This window comes from Crocuta crocuta, unplaced genomic scaffold (genome assembly GCF_008692635.1).
Source record: "Crocuta crocuta isolate KB4526 unplaced genomic scaffold, BGI_CrCroc_1.0 scaffold167, whole genome shotgun sequence".
Lineage (NCBI taxonomy): Eukaryota > Metazoa > Chordata > Mammalia > Carnivora > Hyaenidae > Crocuta > Crocuta crocuta.
In genome coordinates, this window is record NW_027532406.1 from 3,141,782 (window position 1) to 3,164,734 (window position 22,953).

At 37.9% G+C, this 22,953-nt stretch overlaps 2 protein-coding genes across 3 annotated transcripts in view; one reads left to right on the top strand and one right to left on the bottom strand.

The window, feature by feature from the left end:
- ECD (ecdysoneless cell cycle regulator) overlaps positions 1 to 8,683 on the top strand; it is a 42,647-nt gene extending 33,964 nt beyond the window's left edge. The window contains exon 16 of one of the 2 annotated variants that reach the window (XR_013338656.1): positions 8,504 to 8,683. Coding sequence is in view for 1 of the 2 variants with exons in the window: in XM_077778560.1 (XP_077634686.1) it covers positions 8,504 to 8,508 (5 nt within the window). In the remaining variant the exon portion in view is untranslated. The remainder of the gene's footprint in view (positions 1 to 8,503) is intronic. The other variant, XM_077778560.1, reaches the window with a different exon arrangement.
- Positions 1 to 13,392, bottom strand: part of NUDT13 (nudix hydrolase 13) — a 17,717-nt gene extending 4,325 nt beyond the window's left edge. The window contains exons 1-5 of the mRNA XM_077778561.1: positions 13,319 to 13,392; positions 7,975 to 8,066; positions 4,569 to 4,708; positions 2,784 to 2,918; positions 1,865 to 1,971 (exon numbers count right to left, since the gene is read on the bottom strand). Of these exons, the coding sequence (XP_077634687.1) occupies positions 1,865 to 1,971; positions 2,784 to 2,918; positions 4,569 to 4,708; positions 7,975 to 8,057 (465 nt within the window). The 5' untranslated portion in view covers positions 8,058 to 8,066; positions 13,319 to 13,392. The remainder of the gene's footprint in view (positions 1 to 1,864; positions 1,972 to 2,783; positions 2,919 to 4,568; positions 4,709 to 7,974; positions 8,067 to 13,318) is intronic.
- Positions 13,393 to 22,953: the final 9,561 nt, after the last annotated feature.

Below are 22,953 nucleotides of genomic sequence, written 5' to 3' on the forward strand. Positions count from 1 at the left end.
GGTTGTTTCTTTTAAAATGGTTAACTTTTCTTTTTTTTTTTTTTTTTTTTTGAGAGAGAGAGAGAGGGCGTAAGTGAGCAAGGAACAGAGAAATAGAGAGAGAGAAAATCCCATGAGGGGCAGAGAAAGAAAGAAGCAGGGCTCACCTGATACGAGGCTTGAGCTTGCCTGAAGTGGGGCTCATGCTCACCCAAAGGCAGGACTCGAACTCACGAACCATGAGATCATGAACTGAGCTGAAGTCAGATGCTTAACTGATTGAACCACCCAGGCGCCCCAACTATTTAAACTAAAAACAAGGAAAACTACCTGAACATATTCCTTTAGCATCTGAAATATGAATAAAAGAAAGTATATTTTAAATGTATTATGAATTGGGGGTGCCTGGGTGGCTCAGTTAGTTAAGCATCCAACTTCAGCTCAGGTCATGATCTTGCGGTTTGTGAGTTCGAGCCCCACGTCGGGCTCTGTGCTGACAGCTCAGAGCCTGGAGCCTGCTTTGGATTCTATGTCTCCCGCTCTCTCTCTCTCTGTTCCTCCCCCCACTCATGCTCTGTCACTCTCTGTCTCAAAAATAAACATTAAGTGTATTATAAATTATTTTAAATACATATTATAAAATACTATAATGAATGCCCCATGCACTTATGATCTAACTTAGACATTTCCAATAAGTGGAACACCTCAACATGTACTCCTCCCCAATGAAGGTGGAATTTTTTTGCAAATAAAAACGTATAGAGGTGTCTTTTTAAATTGAATGAGCAACTTCTTGCCTTTCTCTTCCTCTTCCAAAGGCAAGGCTTCAGGGGACGGACCAGGATGCCTTGGGGAAGAGTCTAAAGGGCTTGAGCATTTTAAAAAATAAACACAGGGCCGTGGGACTGGGTTTTGAGATGGAGTTGAGAGCACAAAAAAACCCTGAAGGGTGGTACCTCTACGGGGCAGACCAGTAGAGAACGCCCTTGATTTTTTTTTTTTTTTTTAATCCAGTTGTCTTCTCTCTGGCTTCCAGGTTCTCCGTGCCAGGTGAGGTATTTGGGTTCTTGTTATAAGCCCTGTAGAAAAAGCCCTCCTTCATACAAGAACCTGAATGGTGCAATGAGCAGACTTTTGTAAAATTTTACATTAATTTCTAATGTCAATGGTGACTCGGTTCCTGGGGGCTGCATCCAGCCTGGACTTTTGTAAGAATTTTTTGGTGACTCACCTAGATGTCGTTTCTTTCTTGCTCCCTTTTCCTCTTTGTAATCTAAGTGCATTAAATGTTTGCAGGGGTGCCTGGGTGGCTCAGTTGGTTGAATGTTGGACTTTGGCTCGGGTCATAATCTCATAGTTCATGATTTTGAGCCTGCATCAGGCTTGTGGCTGTCAGTGCAGGGCCTGCTTTGGATCCTCTGTCCCCTTCTCTTTTTGTCCCTCCCCCTGCTCACTCTCTCTCTCAAAAAATAAACATTAAAAAATATATTTGCAGAAAAAAAATAAATGAAAAACCAAAAGTACTTAAAGCAAGTGACATTGAAAGCTGTGAGGGTATCATTAAAGCAATACGAAATAATTTCTCATAGGAGTAATGATGATGTATATTATGCTGTGGCTCATTAAAAACATCATGAGGCTAATAATCAGACTGCTATAGATCTGCATGTCCTCAGGAGAAAATGGTCCTGCCAAAAATAAGGGCAAAAGAAAGAAGAATAAGCGAGCTTCCTACAGCACATTGTCTAGCCAACGTTTGTAGGAAGGACTGATCTATCTGCACAAGAGGAAATCAAATGTCATTCTAGCCTTGTATATGCATGCATGTATTCACCCATCAACACTGCTTTACTAAATTTCCTACAGAACTGAGAAGTCAATCTACCGTGGACAGCAAAGAGGCATCCTTTGTATTCAGCTGAAAGAGAGCCTTCCTTAGCTCAATGAAAGACCCCTTGAGCTCTGTCTCCATTTCTGGTTTCTGTAAGGAAGCTAGAAAATGAGAAAAGAGAATGAAATGAAACAAGTGCCAAACCTTGCCTTGGGGCCTCTCTCAAGTATACCTGTTAGAACAGTGTTTTCCAGACTCACCTAATAAGACTTAACTAGGGAAAATAAACAATGTATACATTCTCAAGCCCCTACCTGGAGATTCTGAACAGCAGGGGAGGGAAGGCCAGAAATCTTTATTTTTAATAAACACTAGGTGATTCTTATATTGATGCAAATTTGAAAAACATTAAAGCATAGTATTTCTCAAGATCCTCTTCAGAGTAATAAGAATATTTGCAATAGCCACACACTATCCCTCGAAAAGAGGTAAAATGGGACCTCTGGGCTATCTGCACCTCATTCCAGCATCATTACATTTACACCTAGACCCTGAAAGAGAGAAGGAAAGCCTAATAGGAGCTGTGAACCTATACCAAACTGGTTCCCAAGTGCAGGTCTGAAGACCCTGAGCTAAGGCATGGGAACATGTTTCTTCACTTGAGCTAAGAACAATGTCATGAATTTTAAAACATTGCTTATGAAACAGTTAAATATAAAATGTACCAAGGTACTGAGAATAATACAGTAAACATCTCTACCTACAACCTGACTGAGAAGGTGTTAAAATGTTCTTTACTTTCCTTTAAATGATAATGATAGTAGATGGTAGGATTTTTTATATCCTAACTTAAGAATACAAAGTTGATAACCTTTTGGTATTCTCAAAATTTTCTTTGAAATGTTATTATTATGTTGAAACCCCAAAGTCTCAGCACAACTGGGAAGTGCCCATTAGGAAGAATGTTCTATACCATTTATGGAAGAGGAGCTATTTAGACCTAAATCCAGAGCAAACCATGCTTCATGCTGTTCGGAGCATCCAATCAGCACGGAATCTTCTATTCTTTGTGTGTCCTGTCCAAACTTAGCCAGGAGCTTTTCCAGCTCTAAGAAACAGAAAAGGAGAAGGAAGAAAAACAAAGGTTTTAATTAAATCACCACAGCCATATTAGACTCATAGGAAATCCTCTACTTCAGTTTGAAGTAGATATACCTGCTTCTAGTTACGGCCTTACAGCTAGTTAGCATTGTAATCTCTTTAGGCTTCCACCCTCTCATCAGTCACCTAAAGTGTTTAAAGAAGGAATGAATTCTTACTGTGTAACAGTGGACTCATGTGAATGTACTGTGAAAGGAGCATATCCCCTAGTTCAAAAGATACATGATAGTTAATGTAGTATGGCACTGGAAAAAAACATGTCATGCTTAAAATGGTAGAGAACAAACCAATTATATGTGATTTCATCTCCAGATTCTGCTGCTTGTATGGGCTAGGGTAGATAATTCATTTGCGATCCCAGTCTACAAGTGATTCCTAGGGAGAAAACCTGTCTTTCTCTGCATGAAGGATATCTGTTTATTTGTTCATCATACAACATAACATTGCCTTCTGATGGTATCCTTACACTCTTCTGCACTGCTAGAAACTATCCAAGTACTCCAACATCTGACCCATGGAGGAAATTCATGGGCTTTGTATTTAGAAGTAAGTCAGTGTAGGGGCGCCTGGGTGGCTTAGTTGGTTAAGCGTCCGACTTTCGCTTAGGTCATGATCTCGCGGTTCGTGGGTTCGAGCCTCGCGTCGGGCTCTGTGCTGACTGCCAGCTCAGAGCCTGGAGCCTGTTTCAGTCTGTGACTCCCTCTCTCTCTGACCCTTCCCTGCTCACGCCGTCTCTCTCTCTCTCTCCTAGAAATAAATAAAACATCAAAAAAAAAAAATTTAGAAGTCAGTGTACAGTGATATCATGTAAAACTGAGAGTACCTTGAATGCCAAATACCAATGGCTTAGATATGCCTAGTTACATACCCTAAAAGAGTTCTCAAAACAAATTAATTTTAAATCACCTTTAATTTTGACCCTGCTAAAATTTTTTAAAATTTATTTCTTTTGAGAGCATGAGTGGGGGAGGGGCAGAGAAAGAGAGAAACATAATCCTAAGCAGGTTCCACACTGTCAGCCCAATGTGAGTCTTGAACTCATTAACTGTGAGATCATGACCTGAGCCAAAAGCAAGAGTCGGACAGTTAACCAACTGAGCCACCCAGGCGCCCCTTATTTTGACCCTTCTAGAAGAAATGAAGTCCTGACGCAGATCTTAAGCAGTGGAACAGTGTGCAACTCCATGGAGGCTGGAAATCACTGGTCTAAGGCAGAGTTTGGCAAAATATTTTAGGATTTGTGATCCATGTGGCCCCTGTCACAACTACTCTGCTCTCCTCTCTAGTGCCAAAACAGCCACAGACAACATGTAAATGAATGAGCATGACTGTGTTCCAATAAATATTTACATTATAAAACAAGTGGTGAGTTCAGATTTGGACAGCAATCTCGCTAACCCCTTGTTTAAGGCAGTACTGGTTCATACCATCACCAAATAATATTTGGACAACTCAGATTTATACACTATTAATTGGCAGAAACAGTTTGAAAAATCTGTACTCTAAGTCAAAAGATCTTTCTCAGGGATTTGATATGGATGGAATTTTCCTTAATGGCCACAAGCTGGTCTATTCTACAGGTCCTCTTTGGGCTTACCTAGTAGGCTATGCTGGGGAGCCTGATATTGATGTTCTGATTTCTGAAGCAAAGGAGCCAGGCTATGAAAGAGGTAAAATGCTCCTGTCTGCTGGGCTTTTTTACATGCATCATCGTCTTCCTTCAGTTCAAATAAATACCTGTATTTTGGAAATAATCAAAGAATTACAAAACCACACTTACTTATATACCATTCACCTTTTATAATTCTGTCCCTGCATCCCTCTCCTACCACAGTTATTTCCTTATATTTATATTATATCTTAAATTGCTCTAAAAAGGGTTTCAGTTGGCTGCAGGCGATCATTCATTCCTTCCTTTGTGCTACTGTACATGTTGCCCATGCTTCTCTGGTTGTACTTCTGTTATACTATTTGTTAATTTGTCTGTCTCCCCTGAAAGACTATGATCTCCTTCAGGACAGGGTCAGCCTTAGTTCTGTGTCTCCAGTAATTAGCATATTGAGTGGCTCGATTCAATAAATATTTATTGAATTGAACTTCAAGGGTAATAAATATTTACTGAATTGAACCTCAAGGAACTTTGCCAATATTATGCTGTGAGGCAAGAATTTACATGCAGTGGAGTGAAACAAAAACAAGTACAGTGATAAAACATCAACCACAGAATACCTAGAGATGGGAGCAGACTTTATTATTGCAGACAAAGAGCAAACACTATAACTTAAGTAACTCTCATTCAACCGAGGGATGATAAAGAGCAGATTTTATCTTCAATGCATTCTAGCTTCAAACATCTAGTCCCTACCATCCCGCCCCCATGTGGACACCATTAACTCCTTATCTCTACTGAAAAGACCACTAATGGGAAAGTGAAGCCCATACATGACATACACTTATTTATTAATAAGTGTAATATTTTCAGTAGCCAAAATACAAATGCAGAAAAGACAACATCCTATCATTAGTTTCTCTAGAAGAAATAGTATTGGATCCAGTTCTAGGCTTTTCAAGCACCTTCATTAAAGATGACCTAAGTCTATCACTTCAAGAGCCTTGGAAATCAGGTCAGGGTCCACACGATTCTGGGGGTACTGAATGTGGGATTCTCCTTCTAGAGCCTTAGTGATAACCATTCTTACCTGTTAAAAGCTCCCAAACAGACTCAGATTTATGGCAGATTTTGCCACTTAAGTGGGCAACACAGTTTATATTTTCTGTAGGATCTGGGAGCTTTTGTAACATCAGCAGTGTTAGCTCAACATAAAACTGCAAAGCAAAATGATAAATGTGCCCCAATGGCCTCTTTAGGAACCTTTTTTTTTTTTTTTAATTTTTAAACCTTTATTTTTGAGAGAGAGATAGTGTGCAAGTAGGGGAGGGGCAGAGAGAGAGGGAGACACAGAATCTAAAGCAGGCTTCAGGCTCTGAACTGTCAGCACAGAGCCTGACACTGGGCTTGAACTCATGAACCAAGAGATCATGACCAGGGTGGAAGTCTGATGCTCAACTGACTGAGCCACCCAGGCGCCCCAGAACCTATTTTTGACTGTATGATAAAGAGGGTTACAATGAGCTCTTTATAAACACAAGACCAAAGAAACCTGAGATCTTAATACTGGTGGTATTTTTAAACCTTTCATAAGTGACTGCGGCTTCCTGGGGCAAACACTTAATGCATGTCAAAGGAGAGACATGTGCCACTCAGAAGTTACCAAATATAAACAATAGAACACCGTTGCCTTCCTAAGAGAACAGTAAGAGTGGTACAACCTGTGCTTTGCCCTAATGACCCTAAAAAACAAAACACCTACAAAAACACCCAGGTTAAGTTCTTAAACCCGAGGCCTCACTGAAACTGGAACTGAGATCCAAACAGTTCCTTACATTTTCTTGATCAGGAACACTAATTTTAAAAATTCATTTTCCTCCTTTAGTTATAATAGCATGGAAACAACACTAAGATTATCAGACTTAAACTGTTTTTTTCCTATTTATAAAAGTAAAAAGTCATCAGTAAATATCAGTAAATACAGTTAGCAATTTGTTCAAAAAAGGGAAATCATCAAGAATCTCACCATTCAGAGATGATCACTCTTTACACCTGGGAATTCTTGAAACTACTTATTGTGTATCTATACGTACATAGGTGTGTTCAGAACCATACCTACTAATTTGTAGCCTTTTTTTCTTTAACATTTTTTCACACCGTGTGTGTGTTTAATATTGATAGAATTTCATTCTTTCATGATTTTTTTACTTATTTTTAAATCACTTTAACAGTCATTTTTTAGGCTATTCAATAATTGTTCGGTAACTCAATTATTGCTCTCAGAGTCTCAGCCTGAGAACCGCAAATAACCTAAATGCCCAACAGTATCTAAAATAAGTGCGGCAATTTTGTTTTCTCACTCCTGTTCATGACAAAGTGTATGCTTAGGGGGTCTTTAAATTTTGTACTGGGCACTCCTATTGGCAGAGCTTTTTATGTAGGAAGCCTTGGTTAGGACTGTATCTCTTCAGAGGAATTTTATATTTGCTTCTGCAAGGTGCCCAGGGGTATTAGAAGTCTAGGACTACTACTTAACATTCTTTTTTTAGGTTGGGTTTGGGGTCCATAACACACAGATGGTGCACATTTAAACCCCAAAACTATGAGAGCAGGATAGTAATTTCAGATTCACAGATTTCAAATTTTCCCAGGCTGTGACAAAGAAGTCCTTTACCATCTTCCTATACTGGTATAGATGGTTGTTTTGGGGGTGGGGGTGGGGGTTGTTTGTTTGTTTTCTGGTCTATTTCACTGGTAGTTTAGTTCTTTCTTAGGGGGTGAGGGGATTAGAGTTATCACCTTATTTTCAGGAAACTTCATGAACTATTATTCAGTATAGTTCATTCCATCATATGGGCATACCATAATTTAATTAACTTGTCCCTTACTGTTCATTCATCCATTCAACAATCCTTTAGTGCCTACTCTGTACCAGGTATTGTTTTATGCACTAGGGGTACCATTGCAGGAAAAACAAAGTTCTTAATAGGACTAAATATGTCAGATATTTTAGACATTATGGGAAATTTAGTTTGTTTAGAATGTTTCCAATGATAAATAATTTGCAATGAACATCCTTCTATGTAAATCTTTTTATTTATTTATTTATTGAGAGAGAGAGCACGTGTACACGAGAGGGACAGAGAGAATCCCCAGCAGGCTCCATGCTGTAAGCACAGAGCCCAAAGCAGGGCTCAATTTCATCAACCATGAGACCATGACCTGAGCCAAAATCAAGAGTGGGATGCTTAACCAACTGAGCCACCCAGGCACCCCGTATATAAATCTGAACCATGCATCCTTAATTCTCAATATAGGATTTTGAGATATTTATATTTTATAATTTAATGGGCCAAAGAGAGAATAATCAGAGCTCAGGTTGGTCACAACTCACCGGGTCTTAGTGACATAAGTTGACAGCAGCCTATAGCACCAAAAAGATTTTCTCCTGCAAGCAATTCCACAATAGAGGGACATTGTCAGGTCCTTAGAGAAAAGAGGAGTTAAAAAAAAAAAAGTCATAGTATGCAGTTTAAAATAATGAATCACCAAAAGGGTTACACTTTAAGCCAGGATAGGATTAGTTTTCAATATTAAGGAAAGAGAAACTGAATAGGAGTCAGATGATCTGGCTTTTCTAAATTGCATTTCTACCACTAACTAGCTATGGGTTTTCAACTTTTCAGTACCTCTTTTCTAAGCCACAAAATTGAAACCTGTTCTTCCTACCTAATAGGTTATTGTAAGAATCCACTAACTATCCATAAAAAATACATGCTTCTCCTTCTATACTGAGGAATTATTGCTAGAACGTAGTTGCTAAGCCCCAAGATCTATGTTTCTCTCCACTCTTGTATCTAAGCAGGGCCAAAAGTAGGTCTTAACAATGGAATGTGAATGGAAGTGATGTGTATCTCTTCTAGGCTGAAGCAGTTAAGACATGGGTATGCCTTCTCCATCCTCTTTCTTCCTACTTAGAAGACTCCAGAATGGCAGTCATTAGACAGAGAAGCCTGTATCTTTGAATCACAACATGGAGAAAAGCCACCTGCCAACCAAAAACCCCCCTCCACCACACCACTCTGGACTATTTGTGAGGGAGAAATAAATTTCTACCATATTAAGCAACTGAATTTTTGAAGTTTATTACAGCGGCTAGCATTACTCTAATAGACAGGTAAGACTGGGAGTGTCTCCAGAGTAATGGAACTAAGTTTCTCAGGACAAATGAAAACCAGAGTCCCTCGGAGAATGAAGTAAGAATAATCCTATAGACAAGAAAAAAATAAAATCATGGCCATTAGGAAAATATTTCAAAAGGCAGCTATGCAAATCTACATGAATCTAAGATATTTTCTATTTTTTGAATCTCATTGTGAGAGGAAAAAATTCTGTATCTTACAAATCCATTCTGTAGAAGGTGATTCCTTTTAAATTGTATATCAGTATTTTATTCTCCACAAAAAGTACATTTCACATTGGCAATAAAAGTCAAGAAGTTCCACAGAAACGAGAAAATCAGTACAGTTAAATAACCAACCACCCTTTTAACCATGCGCAAGGGAAGCAAGCTTTGACACTAAACAAATCACAGAGTTTAGGCTTACTTCTTGGTTGCATAATTGTGAATCACTGATGACTAATCCTTGGACAGTTTTGGCTACAATCTACGTCCTCGCCAAGGGTAAAATATATTTAGCTAAAGACATTCAACAAAAAGTGTTTATTGAAAGCTGACTTTATGCAAGGTCCTTTAAGGAACACAAAAATGTACCAGATGAAAAACCTGCTGTCAAGCGACTCTAGCAGAAGAGAGAGAAAACAAACACAACTTTCCCAGAAGACAACATGTGATATGTGGGTTACAAAATATCCTGGGAGAGTATTAAAAACATAATCCCTAGTTTAATAACCCAAAGACTTGTGTGATATGCTAGAAGAAATGTATTTACATTTCTCATATATGTACATGTCATATGTGTATGTCTCATGTACAAGCTCTGAGAATGTAAATATTTTTGGGGGGCAATTTGGGAATATCTATCAAAATGCTAAATAAACATCCCTTTTACCTAGCAATTTTACCTCTAGGAATTTATCCTAAGAAGGAAAGGATATGTACAGGAACGTTAACTGAAAAGTGTAATAAATGGGAATAATATACAGCTCTTAAAAATAAATAGAAAATAACAGTGGAAATGTACTTACATAGTAACAGGAAAAGATATTCAGAACATATGATTAAGCAAAAAAGCAAGTAATATTTGGTTGGTTTACCATGATCTAATTAATTTATAAAGAAAAGGACATTTACATACCAGTAAACATAAGCTGGATATGTATTTATCTGTATTCTTAAGGTGACTAGAAGTGAACATTCCAAATCACTATCGCTAACAGGCAACTAATTTGGAAGAGTAGGATGGAGAAAGGGACTGAAAAGGGTGCTTATAATTTTGACATTTACTTATACATTTCTGTACTTAAAAAAACTTTCTAAACATTTGTATATACTCCTTTTACAATAAAATAAAGGTAATAAATAGTTGTTCCTGGGACTCACTGCATAACGAGGCTAGTTCCAAGCCATTGTTCTTAGGAGTACCTCACCACATTCCCTGGGAGCCAAAAGGATTTCCTCTAGTGAGTTCTTTGAATCCTGAGAGCCAAGAGCTCTTTGGTTGTAGCTATACCAAATGATCTGTGTGGCCCACTGGCTGCCTGATGTTTTACCTAGTTTTTGTTACTAAATTAACTTTAGCCAGTTGTAGATTATCGTGGTCAGCTACTCACAGGATGATGGTCACAGAGCTTATAAAAAACATAGTCAATTTCTTAATGTGGCTTTGAAAACATACTAACAATCAAGAGGAAAACCAGACTTATTTTAACTGAGAATTGTAACTTCATTGGTGCAGCCGTAAATCTAATAGATAAAGATTAAGTCTAATTCCTTTTCTAAATGGTCCCTTGTATGTTTTTATACACATCTTCTATAAAAGCAGTATAGAGATTATTTAAAAGTCAAAGAAGAAAAAATGATTTCCTTAAAAATCAGCTTTATCTGTATTTCTCTGTTAACTAGCTCATTTTAATTATAAAATTAACATAACTACATTATAGGACATCTAGAAAATAGAATTGTGAGAGCATCCATAATATCACCACATAAATATAACTTATAATTTAATATGCATTCTCTAATCTTTCTACACATACCATTTCTATGTATTTGTAATTAGAGGACACATTGTTTTCAACTTGCCTTCAAAAAACATGTCATAAGGAATTTTCTGTTTTCGTATAAGCTATACAATTTTTTTAACTACATAATACTACATTCAGGTAGACTCATCCTTATTTTGCTAAACATTCCCAATTTTTTATTTTAGATTACCAGAAATAAGATACCACTAAATACCTGTGTGCTGATATTTTCAGCTTACTTCTTTTAAGTTTCCCAAAGTAGAATTGCTAGGACAAAATTTAGTTTAAAATCCTATGGCTCTTTCTTTATTTTTCCCCCCTATGGCTCTTTCTACACATTGCCACACTTAAAAAGATTTGGTAGTATTTGCTTTAAAAAAAAAAAAAAGAAAAGAAAAAAAGGAGAACTTTCAAGTTACATCTCTTTGATAACTATAGACTTTGGGAGTGTTTTGAGATTTAACAGTTACAGTTCCCCTTTTCAAATTGTTTGGTGTCCCATGCTCATTATTTACTGTGGTTTTACACCAGCATTTCAATCATTCTAGTTTTTAGAGTATTTTACAGTACATTTTCCATACTGTGATCACAGAAACGCACGATAGGAACCAACTGCTATATGTACTGCTCTTCTCTGTGAGCTCAGTCCTTAAGACTGAACCTCAGTAGAGAAAAAAAGGCTCTTTTAACCACAAGGAGGATATATGAATTACTTTTAGGATGAAAATGTAATTTCTCATAGCTCCATACTATTCAGAAATCTAATGCAGGGAAACTTTGCTTTTTTTCTAAATGGTTTGTGATTTGTTTACTCTTTTAGGGATCTTAGGTATGATGTTTTATTCAAAGTGTATTGACTCAAGGGCTCACCTTTAGTAAACATGGTGGAAAACAACTGGTAAACCTCCTACTATCCTCACATCCAGACACTCAAATGCCGCATTACAAAGAAAATAGCTGTTTTTGTTTGAATTGGCAACTACTATTGTATTTTATGCCCGATGGCAAGCTAGGGATAAAAGTTCACTACTCACTAAATAAGTTTTGGAAAAATATACTAACACTGGTATTTTGTATTAGGTGACAAACTCAGGCCTGCCTTTTATTTTGTTTACAGTGCCTGTGCGTATCTCCAAACTGAGGAAGGAACAGGGAAGTAAGTACTGAAGAGGTTCTGGACTTTTATTCCAGGCTCCCCACTAACTGAATTTGTGACCTGGGGCTGTTACCTAGCTTGTCAGAGCTTGGTTTCTGTCTCACTTCTCACAGCAGAAGAAAGGAGAGCAAATGGATCTAAAGTGTATTATAATCATGTTAAGTTTTCACATACTAATTGTCAGGTCCATTATACTGCAAAATCCTTAAGGGTTGGGATTATATCTTTGCCTACCTATAGCATCTAGCACGTCCTATCATGGTGTAAAACAATATATATGAATGAATGAATGAATGAATGAATGAATGAATGAATTTATCCCATTTTACCAATGAGGAAGATAAAGCTTTAACCAATCTGAAATCATAATTTAGAAAGCAGCAGTTTCAAACCCAAAACTATCTGCCTCCAAAAACCCATGTTTTGTTTTGTTTTTTAAATTTTTTTAATGTTTTATTTATTTCTGAGAGAGAGAGAGAGAGAGAGACATACAGCATGAGCAGGGGAGGGTCAGAGAGAGAGGGAGGCAGAATCTGAAGCAAGCTCAAGGCTCTGAGCTAGCTGTCAGCACAGAGCCTGACACGGGGCTCGAACCCACGAACCATGAGATCATGACCTGAGCCGAAGTCGGACGCTTAACTGACTGAGCCACCCAGGTGCCCAAAAAAACCCATGTTTTGATGAGAAATACATGGGAAAGGGAAAGCATTTTTTAACATTTGTGTACAATTTATGTTTTTAAAAAGTACAAAGACTGACAGAGATGAAAGATAATATTATTTTTTGCCAAAAACTATTCAGTGAGGAGGTAAGGCTGTTAAGAGTCAACAATTTCTCTCAACTTCCTGTAATAAATAATTCCCACATTTCTCATCCTGTTCATCTTAACTGAAGAAAGATTACTTTATAAAGTACTGCAACATGAAGAAAAAGCCCATCTCAAATCTCTGTGGTTACTTCTACAAAGAAGTTTGGTAGTGTTTGAGAGAGCCCTTTTCAGACTGTCTATTCATTACTGTGGACCTCAGTGGAATGAGGATATATGCAAAACTGAGGATACAGATTTCAAAGACTCACTAAATAGCTTTATGGTTTGCTTTCTAAATAATGTTTCCTCCCTTTATTCAAATATAATCCAGGCACAACTCAAAGAAGTTAACAAATTCCATTTTGAAATGACTCTCCAATAAAGTATCAGAAACATATTAGCTTCAGTTACCAGGCAAAACTGTGGTCATTCCCTGGTTTCTGCAAGAAGGAAGAGAGACTATGCTAAAATTACAAAATGCTGTGACTGAGAGATTTTTTTCAAGTTTTGATTATGCCTCCCTCCTGCACTTGAAACCTCAACAGTTTTCTGTTCCACTGTACTCACTCTGAATTTTGTTGGGGGAGGGCGCCTTCCTAGGCCTCAAGAACCAGCAGAAACCAGGGAACGTCTAATGTTCCTGGGAAGTAGGGCTTCCCTTCCTCAGAGGGACCGTTGCTGCCTCTGCCACACTTCCCAGAATTCCCTAGAGATGCACTGTGGGAAATGTAGTTCTGTTTTCATGCTAGCTGTAATTTTGAGCATGATTTTGCCTCCTCAGAATCCACCTGGAGATGTACTCTGGGAAATGTAGTTCTATTTTCATGCTAACTAGTTGTAAGCATGCTTTTGCCTCACTTCTCAGAATCTACCTTGAGATGCACTCTGGGAATTGTTTAATCCACAAACATGCTGCTTACCCACTCCAACTACAAAGTTAACAATGATTGCCAAAACCATGATCTAAGATCTTCAAAATCCATTACCAGGAAAACTACTGTGTCTTTGGAGAATATAAACTAGCATTAGATTCAATTTCGAATAACGAAAAGATGGTCATTAAATCCATCCTAGTACACAGAAAGCACATTTGTTGTGAGGGAGGAAAGGAGTGTTGGGGCAGGAAATCAGATAACTTTCAACCTTTCTGTGTCTTTATTTCTGTCTCTGTCTACCCACTTGAGAAGTAGCTGTAACAGATCATGAAATTCTGCTATTTAAAAGGACTGGACTCTGTCTAGATGTGTGGCAGTTTATGTTAAAATGCATCCCTTGATCAACCATCTGACTTGAAAGCAGTCTTCCAGCAGAACTACTTTGATTCTGCTCTTTTCTCTTCTTACTACTAAAGTTGCTTGCTTTTAGAAGACAGTTTTGAAGTCTCTTCATTCACCATGTATTTAATGAATACCAAATGTATCTAGCACTGTTATTGGGATCAGATACAGCAGGGAAAAAAGACATGAAAATTTCTGCCCTCCTGGAACTTACATTTCATAAAGAAACAAACAAATAAATACACAACTTGTCAGGTGGTTATAAGTGCTATGGAGAAAAATGAAGCAAGATAAGAGGAGGGAGGATTTTGCTATTTTATAGAAGATGGCCAGCCTCATTTTAACAAAGACGGTAAAGGAGTTGAGGAAGGAAGCCAGGCAGAAATCTATATGAGAAGAGATCTGTAGACAGAAAAAATCAGCAGATGCAAAGGTCCTGGGGAGAAAGTGTAACTGGCAGTTCTGAGGAAAGCCTAGGACAAAGCATGATGGTCAGAGTTGAGGTCAAAGAGTAGCCAAGTACCAAATCACATAGAGCTTCGCAAGTCTTAACAATTTTTATAGAGCCATTGTAATGTTTTCAGTTTTTACTCTGGGACAGATGGGATGTTACAGAAGAATTTGAGTAAGATCTCAATTAAGTGAGATGATCTGACTTACATTTCAAAGGAATTACTCTGTATGTGGAGATTAGACTATAGGGGATAAAGGTTCTTAAATCCTCAATGTCATTGTTAATAATGTAACTCAGTTACATGGGAAGCAAGAATGGTAACTCTGATTGGTTGACCAGCCATTTCTTCTGGACCATTTCATTAACACATGAACTCAAGCTTTTTATCAGGTAGATTCCCTGTCCTTAAGGAAGGCACAGAAAATTTGAAGGATAAAAGATTCTGAAGTTAATAAGTTCCAAAGAGATGGGGATGCATGCTCAGGAAAAGTTAGGGATCTAATAATTTTTTATCTTTTATTTTTTAAAGTTTATTTATTTATTTTGAGAGTGTGAGTGCACGTGTGTGAACATGTGAGCATGAGAGATGGGAAGGGGTTTGGGGGGTAGAGAATCCCAAGCCGGCTTCATGCTGTCAGCAAGGAGCCCAACACGGGGCTTGATCTAACAAGTGAGGTCATGACCTGAGCTGAAATCAGGAGTCCATTGCTTAACCGACTGAGCCTCTCTAATAATTTTTTAAAAATCAAAATAACTGTATTTTTGAGCAATTAAGTGTTAAGTGCTATTTAATAAAAATAGTGCTATGGTCTGCATGTGTTCCCTCAAACTTCATATGTTGAAATAATAATACCCAATGTAATACTATTACCAGGTGAGGTCTTTGGGAGATGACTAGGTCATGAGGGTGGAGCTCACATGAATGGGATTAATGCCCTTATAGAAGAGGCCCAAGAGCACTCCCTTGTTCTTTACCATGTGAAAAGTTGGCAGTCTGCAACTTGGAGGAGGGCCTTCACCAGAATCCAACCATGCTGGCACTCTGATCTTGGACTTCCAAGCTCCAGAATTCTGGGAAATAAATTTCTGTTGTTTATAAGCTACCCAGTCTGTGGAATTTTGTTGTAGCAGAACACATGGACTAAGACAAATAGCTAAGATTAACTGGGCATTTACTGTGTTCCAGGTACCATGTAAAGTATTTCATATATTATCATTAACCCTCACATCCTATGAGATATGTATTATTATTATTTGCACTTTCCAGAGAACAAAACTGGATTAGGAAAGTTAGAAATAGAGAATGAAGAGTGACTGCTAGGGGGAACAAAGGTTTGGAATTTCTTTGGAGTGATGAAAATGTAAAATTGATTGTGATGATGGTTGTACAATTCTGTGAACCTGAGAACTAAAGATCACTTTAAATGAGTAAGCTACATGTTATTTGAATTACAGTTCCATAAAGCTGTTAAAAATATTCAATCAAATAGTTAATTGTTGTTAAACAATCACAGTGCATGGCTAGTAAATACAACAAATATGCTATAAATAACTATAATCTTTAGAATGTTTTAGGTCATGGTGATAAGGTAAAAATTATCTTTCTTCAGACATGCTTAAGTTTATTCTATTTTATTTTAATTTTGTTAACGTTTATTCATTTTTGAAAGAGAGACCACAAGCAAGGGTGGGGCAGAGAGAGGGAGACAGAATCTGAAGCAGGCTGCAGGTTCCAGGCTCCCAGCTGTCAGCCAGAGCTTGATGTGGGGCTTGAACCCATGAGCCGCAAGATCATGACCTGAGCCAAAATTGGATGCTTAACCAACTGAGTCACCCAGGTGCCCCCAACATGCTTAAGTTTAAATCAGTGACAATGTTTAAACATGTAATAAATTAATACTGTTTTAAAAGCAAAAGTTGAGCCTCAAGTGGTTGAATCCCAGTCTAGCTTTTAGTGGTGAAAGTAACAACGTATTTAAAGATGTATGTTTATTAATTCATTAAACAGATATTTATTGAAAACCTGTCATGTGCTAAGCATCATACTAGAATTGAGGTTACAGTGGTGAATAACATACTGTCTCTGCCATCAAAAATTAATTATTCATGTATATGTGTGTATGTGAGAGAGAGAGTCTCAGTCTTTGGCTACTTACAGAAGTGGATGTAGGACGTAAGGTGTACCTGAGCAAACTTGGGAGAGAAATTACAACTTCATTCTGTAAGCAGGTTTATGGCTGGATAGTGTCTCATTTCACGTGGGACAAGAAAAAGATCTCAGTAAATGAGTGGGAAGGGGATTTGCATGAGAGTCCTTTAAATAATAAACCACTTTCAAAGAGTCCTATCTGCATAGCCAGTGGTGCCATAAGCAGTGGGAGGTCCTTATGCTTCTCTTCAAGAGCAAAATGCAATAGGTGTTCTTCTCCTCTATCTCCCAAATGTGGAATGATGCTTAACACAGCAGTGAATGGAACTGAGACCATACTCAGCTGGAAGACAGGATAAAACAGAACAATTAAGGCATCAAGTTAAAACTTAATTTGAATACATGATTTTGTTAGCATCATGCAGTCACTAGACTGACTGAGTTTCTATTTCTTGTTAAGTGAACTCAACTCTCTTTGCGTTTGTTCTCTACCCCCCTTTTTAAACAACTACCTCTGGACCATTTCACTGTAGTCACTAGCAGTTACATCAGAAAATTGGCAGAACTAAATGACATATCGGATAAAGGGTTAGTATCCAAAATCTATAGAGAGTTTACCAAACTCAACACCTGAAAAACAAATAATCCAGTGAAGAAATAGGCAAAAGACATGAACAGACACTTTTCCAAAGAAGACATCCAGATGGCCAACAGACACATGAAAAGATGCTCAACATCACTCATCATCAGGGAAATACAAATCAAAACCACATTGGAAATCACCTCACACCAGTCAGAGTGGCTAAAATTAACAACTCAATAAACAATAGATGCTGGCGAGGATGTGGAGAAATGGGAACCCACTTGCATTGTTGGTTGGAATGCAAACTGGTGCCATCGCTCTGGAAACCAATGTGGGGGTTTCTCAAAAAAATTAAAAGTAGGACTACCCTATGACCCAGCAATAGCACTACTAGGAATTTATCCAAAGGATACAGAGGGCTGGTTCATAGGGGCACAGCACTTTCAGCAATAATCAAATTATAGAAAGAGCCTAAATGTCCATCAACTGATGAATGGATAAAGAAGATGTGGTTTATATATACAATGGAATACTACTTGGCAATGAGAAAGAATGAAATCCTGCCATTCATAGCAACATGGATGGAACTGGCGGGTATTATGCTAAGTGAAATAAGTCAGGCAGAGAAAGATAGATATCATATATTTTCACTCATATGTGGAACTTGAGAAACTTAACAGAAGACCATGGGGGAAGGGAAGGGGAAAAGATAGTTACAGAGAGGAAGGGAGGCAAACCATAAGAGACTCTTAAATCCAGAGAGCAAACTGAGGGTTGATTGGGGAGTGTGGGGGAGAGGGGGGAACGGGTGATGGGCATCAAGGAGGGCACTTGTCGGGATGAGCACTGCACGTTATATATAAGTAATAAATCACAGGAATCTACCCCCAAAACCGAGAGCACACTGTATACACTGTATGTTAGCCAACGTGACAATAAATTATATTAAAAAAAAGAAAATTGGCAGAAGTTAATAAAAAATTACCGGACTCATTATCAGTTAAGAGATCTGACAAAAGGTTTTCAATAATGAGTTACAACTATTATTGAATAACTTTCACTTATATCTAGAGAGATTCTGAGTATTAGACAAAGTATATATTGTGTGTGATTATATTACCAAAGCAAATGTAATTTTTTCTGTTACTTAATCTGGTGATTATTTTACTTTTCTAAACCTCAGTTGGAGATCTCCCTACATCTCTAATATTTTATAACATAAATATTATCCAGACACATGATCGTTATGTTTTCAGTTTGGGATGAAAAGAATTTAGAGATTTCTCCCTGATTTACTTTTTTTATTCCTACATTACAGTGAAAGCTTGGGAGGTAGTTTTATTAGTTATCTACTATAACAGGAATGCTTCATTTAAAAAAACTCATAAAATCACAAAAGCTTACAACAAGTGTTTTTACTCACATACCTGAAGCGGTTGGCTAAGTGACTCTGCTGATCTTGGTTAGGCTCATTTACCTGTCTAGGGTGGTACACTATTAGATAATCTAAAATGGTGTTGACTGGGACAATGTGGGAATGTTGTCTCTGCTCCATGTGTCTCTCTTTTGCTTGCAAGTAAATATGATATTTCATGCTTTTCCAAGAATTTTCAAACAGCTGTCTTAAGTGACTCTCATAATGTTTTTTTGTGGTTGATGGGGCAAATATTATTATGGTCATTTGTGGATGAAGTATAAAAGTTAAAACGATTCACAGAGGACACCCTGCTATACTGTTAATGATGACTGGAACCTGCGCTCACTGATTCTACCTGTGCTCCTTCTAGACCAAACTTTTTATTCCTACCAAATACTATGATTATGTGACTCGATGAATTCCAAATTCACCAAATAAAGTTGAGATTTTCTGGCATTCTTGCCTGGTTTGTTTGAACTTGGCCAAGTTCAGTTGGGTGGAAGAATGAATGGACTGGCCAAGCTCTACAAATCTTTCAGACAGCTAAGTCAGATGCTGTTTATAAACAGAAGCATTCTTCTGAAATGTAACTTGTTTTCAATAAAATATTTTTTTTAATTTGTAAATATTTCCTGTTTGACAGAATAGCTGGGACATTCCCCTGCAAGTTATAGCACTTGAAAACATGTAATATTTAGGACTCAAGTTATTTATATTCAAAGAGTGAAACATTGAAAAGGAAAAAATACCAGAAAATGGGAAAGGAGTGACTGGAGTCTGATACAGCTGTCACACTATTCATAAGTTGTTCACAACCAAAATTAATAAATAAGTGTGCCTTATTCACCAATATATTTACAATCCTGAATATAATGCCTGGAATATTATGAGTGTTCAATAAACATTTGTTGAATGAATGAATAAGTGAATAACTAAAACAGGCTTCCTTACCAGAACAAACTGATCCAAACAGTGAAGACAAAAGTTGTTCCGTATTCTCCTGATACCACTGTTTTCCTTTTGGAAAACAAGTACACCTCCTTTGGGAATTAGAAATTTGGTTCAAAACAAGAAAACAACTGAAAGTTGAATTGGAGCCTTCTCTAAAATGACTCTCAATACTAGTGCTAGGGCATTACACCAGTTAAGATGTGTTTGGTTACTTGTGATTAAGTCTTGGGAAAATTCAAATTTAATTTACTTCAACAAAAAGAGAAATTATTAATTTGCATAGCTAAAATATCCAACTATAGTTTGGGTCTCTGATACTTTTACTCAGTTTCAGCTCTGACCTATTTCACGTATTGGCTTTGTTCTCAAGTTGGCTTTCATCATGGTAAAAATAAGGGCTGCCAGAAAATCTTAGGGCTATTTACTTTTTTGTAACTACCTCAGCCATGAAACAAAAGTATTGGTCTTCACTCTATTTGGATCAATTTAGGCTACAATCTCCATTTTCTGAACCTTTAACCAGACAATTCCTGAGGTCAAAGAACGTCATAAACTGTTTGGGACCTGGGTTTTGGGCCCATCCCTAATCATTGTGACAAGATAGATTGTCACTTTACTGATGTAAATCCGGCTTATCCAGATAAGGGACTTCCTCTTATTTTGGAGTAATTGAGTTTCTTGGATGTGAAGTTAGAGTTTATTATTTTTGGAATGTACCTTGTTATTATTTCTGCAGATATTTCTAAAGGTTCATTTTTCTTTCTCTTCCCCTTTATGGAACTCCAGCTAAAATATGTAAGATTTTTGATACTGTCCCACAGCCAATTTTGTTGTTATGATATTTGGTTTTTGCTTTTTTCCTCTTTGTATACTGGCATCCCCTACTTTTCAAAAGTTTGCATAACACCACTTGGCTTTTTACGAAAGACCTACATCAGTACCTGTTTTTGCTAACTGAAAGAAATCAGAAGAGGATTTTCACTTTTACCAAAGAAGACAAAAAGCAAAAATAGCGTTCAGTGTTTGTATTGTGGTAAGCTATTATGAGACAGTGTGTACCTCGAGCAGAGAGAGTGGCACTACCAAGAAGCTTGGTAATGCTTGTAATTCCTCAGGAATTACAATCAGCATCCAGCATCAAGCCACCATACCTTTGCACCATGACTTGAGCATCTGTTCTTTATCTTGATTTATTTTGTGTATCTGTTAGCAAGATGTGTTCTAAGGTAGCAGAAAAGCCTAAAAGAGGTTATTTTTGGGGTCTGGGAATGCTAAAAAAATTTCCATACAAATTAATGGTAATTGCTTCTTCACTTTATGGCATTTCAGCTTAGGGAGGGTTTCATAGAAATGCTGTATTTTCAGATAGCTGGTAAAAACGGTATTGGTTTGGATAACTTGATCTTCTTTTCTCAGCTGTGTTGACTACACTGATAAGTGCATCAGAAGAATTATTCATCTCTTAATATTATGGGATTATTTCCCCCTAGAACTTTCCTTTGACTCTTATAATTTTCACCTATTTACTAAAATTCCATTTTTTCATGCATCTTGTCCACTTTTTTTCACTAGTTTGATGTCCTTATCTGATAGTTCAAACATCTGGCTCGTCTCAGTCCATTTCTGTTGACTGCTTTATTTCTTGACAATGAGATTTTTGTTTGTGTCTCTCATGCTTTACTGATGAATGCTGGACATTGTGTGTGGAACAGTATTATTTTTTGGTAAGTAGTGTCCACACTTGACGATGAACACATCTCTTCTGTCAGGTTGTTAACGGAGAGGGTTCCAGCAGTCTTGTTAGAAGTTGAGCTGGTCTGGGGCTTCATACATCACAGACTTCAATTTCACTTAGCACAAAGGTGCTGTTTCCTTGTGCTTTGCATGGGGGCTGGTATACCGGAGAGTTTTTCTCAGTGTTTCTGCTTCCCCCTGGGCTTTCAATTGACCCTGCATTTTTAAGCCATAGAAGGGCTCTCTCTCTCCACACTCAGCATTAGGCTGGGTTTGTGATGGAGATTTTTTTTTTTTTTTTTTTTAATATTTTTATTTATTTCTAGGAGAGAGAGAGAGAGACAGCGTGAGCAGGGGAGGGTCAGAGAGAGAGGGAGACACAGACTCTGAAATAGGCTCCAGGCTCTGAGCTGGCAGTCAGCACAGAGCCCGACGCGGGGCTCGAACCCAGGAACCGCGAGATCATGACCTAAGTGAAAGTCGGACGCTTAACCGACTAAGCCACCCAGGCGCCCCTTGATGGAGATTTTCTGTGTCCTAGTTTAGCCTCAGTCTTAGGAAAGTTCTGTGTGCTTGAGCCATGTGGGATGGGACTTCTTCAGTTTCCTCTCTGTGGCAGCCAACACAGCCTCTTATTTGTGGTTGGTCTTGGGCAAGAGTTTCCTGCTCCTCCTTCAGCAATAGTGGACCTCAGCTTGTTATCAGTATAGGATCCAGGGTCTAAGAGTTTCCTGTCACTCCCCCCTCCCCAAAGATAAAGGGCTTTCCTTCTATACTTCCCCTGTCCACAAGGGATCTTTGTCTGTGCCCTGGGGGCCAAAGTGTTAGCTACTCCTTACCCAGTGGCTTATGGTTTTTGCTTCATATTATAGAAGCATCTGAGGAAAAAGGGTCTGGGAGGCCAATTCTTAGCAGCTGCCAATTACCTCCTTTATCTGCAACATTTGGGGTTCTTTACCATCTTCTGTCCTGACCCTAATCGTTCATCTGAGCACCACTAAGCTTGTGGGAAAAACTTGCAAGTGCAATCTTCCTTTGTGTCTGAAGCTCCCAACTGACATACTAGCCTACACATGACCTTTAACAATTTGTTAAAATTTTTGTTGGGTTATTTCTTACTCTGACAAAGGCCTAAACTGTGTGGCCCATTTCTCTCTGGAACTCAAGTTACTTAGTTGCCTTGCAACCTCAGCTGTCTGGTATGCTCAAGAAAATATATGATTTTGCAGATTATCTGGCTTGCTTTCTTTCTTTCTTTCTTTTTTTTTTTGTCATTGTAAAAGTGGGAGTAAAATCCTTTGCACTTGTGTACATCCTAAGTAGAAGTAGAAGTCACACCTAAACTGAAATGCTGGGCAATTTGGAAAGTCTTAATAAGGTTGGCAAAGCAGAGGATGAATTCTAGGTAGTCAGTACACAGTATCCATTTCAGGTACAAATATAATCAATAAACATCATTCTGGTAATAAGTTTTATAAAGGAAAAGTTTGACTTTGTTCAGGCAGTATACAGGTTTAGACTGACTAATGCTGAAGTTATTAAGTTTTAGTGAGTTACCATAACAGAAGTTTGTTTTTCATTCAAGCTCCATATCCAGTGGAGACTGTCAAGGCAGTGGAGAGTCTGAGGTTTCATTT